Genomic DNA, 510 nt, shown 5'->3' on the forward strand with positions numbered 1-510 from the left:
CTCGGTCTGCTCCATCATCACCTGTTTTAGGAGTGAAGAGAAGACCACAGACAGTTGGGGGCAATGCACCCCACTTTTCTGCAAAGGCCACATATAAAAGAGCTTCCCAGATTAATATTAGAGAAGAAACTAGTGTTCTACCTGGGTAAGTGTACATAATATATTTATGAATTTTGATGGTTATTTCTTTGTAACTTGCTTAAAAGAAGGAATTGAACTGCAAATGTTTCCTCATTGAATCTCGCTCCAGAACACACAAATATGAACTCATCGAGAGAGGAAGTGGCCTCATGTCTCCCGGATCCACGGACAGTCTCAGCACGCCTTCTCCACAAAGCATAGACCTCATGGGTTAGTCTCATTGCAGGATTTACAGATGCATTAAAGATGTTTTCAATTCTGTTAGTGCACCATTTAATACTTGTTGATTGTCATCTGAGGGCACTGTTTGCAGGTGAAATGGAGGAAGTCATACGCTCTCGGCTAGGCCAGGACGAGGAGGAGGAGGGA

General features: G+C 43.3%; 1 protein-coding gene across 1 annotated transcript in view; it reads left to right on the forward strand.

The window, feature by feature from the left end:
- The window catches only part of LOC119586765 (DENN domain-containing protein 1A-like), a gene marked incomplete at its 5' end in the record, with an annotated part of 18,372 nt that overhangs the window by 7,528 nt on the left and 10,334 nt on the right, over positions 1-510 (forward strand). Inside the window, 3 exon segments of the mRNA XM_037935492.1 lie at positions 1-145; positions 251-351; positions 455-510. The exon segment at positions 1-145 is cut by the window's left edge and continues 1 nt beyond it; the exon segment at positions 455-510 is cut by the window's right edge and continues 66 nt beyond it. Coding sequence (XP_037791420.1) covers positions 1-145; positions 251-351; positions 455-510 — 302 coding nt within the window.

Source organism: Penaeus monodon, chromosome 21 (genome assembly GCF_015228065.2).
Source record: "Penaeus monodon isolate SGIC_2016 chromosome 21, NSTDA_Pmon_1, whole genome shotgun sequence".
NCBI classification, from domain to species: Eukaryota; Metazoa; Arthropoda; class Malacostraca; order Decapoda; family Penaeidae; genus Penaeus; species Penaeus monodon.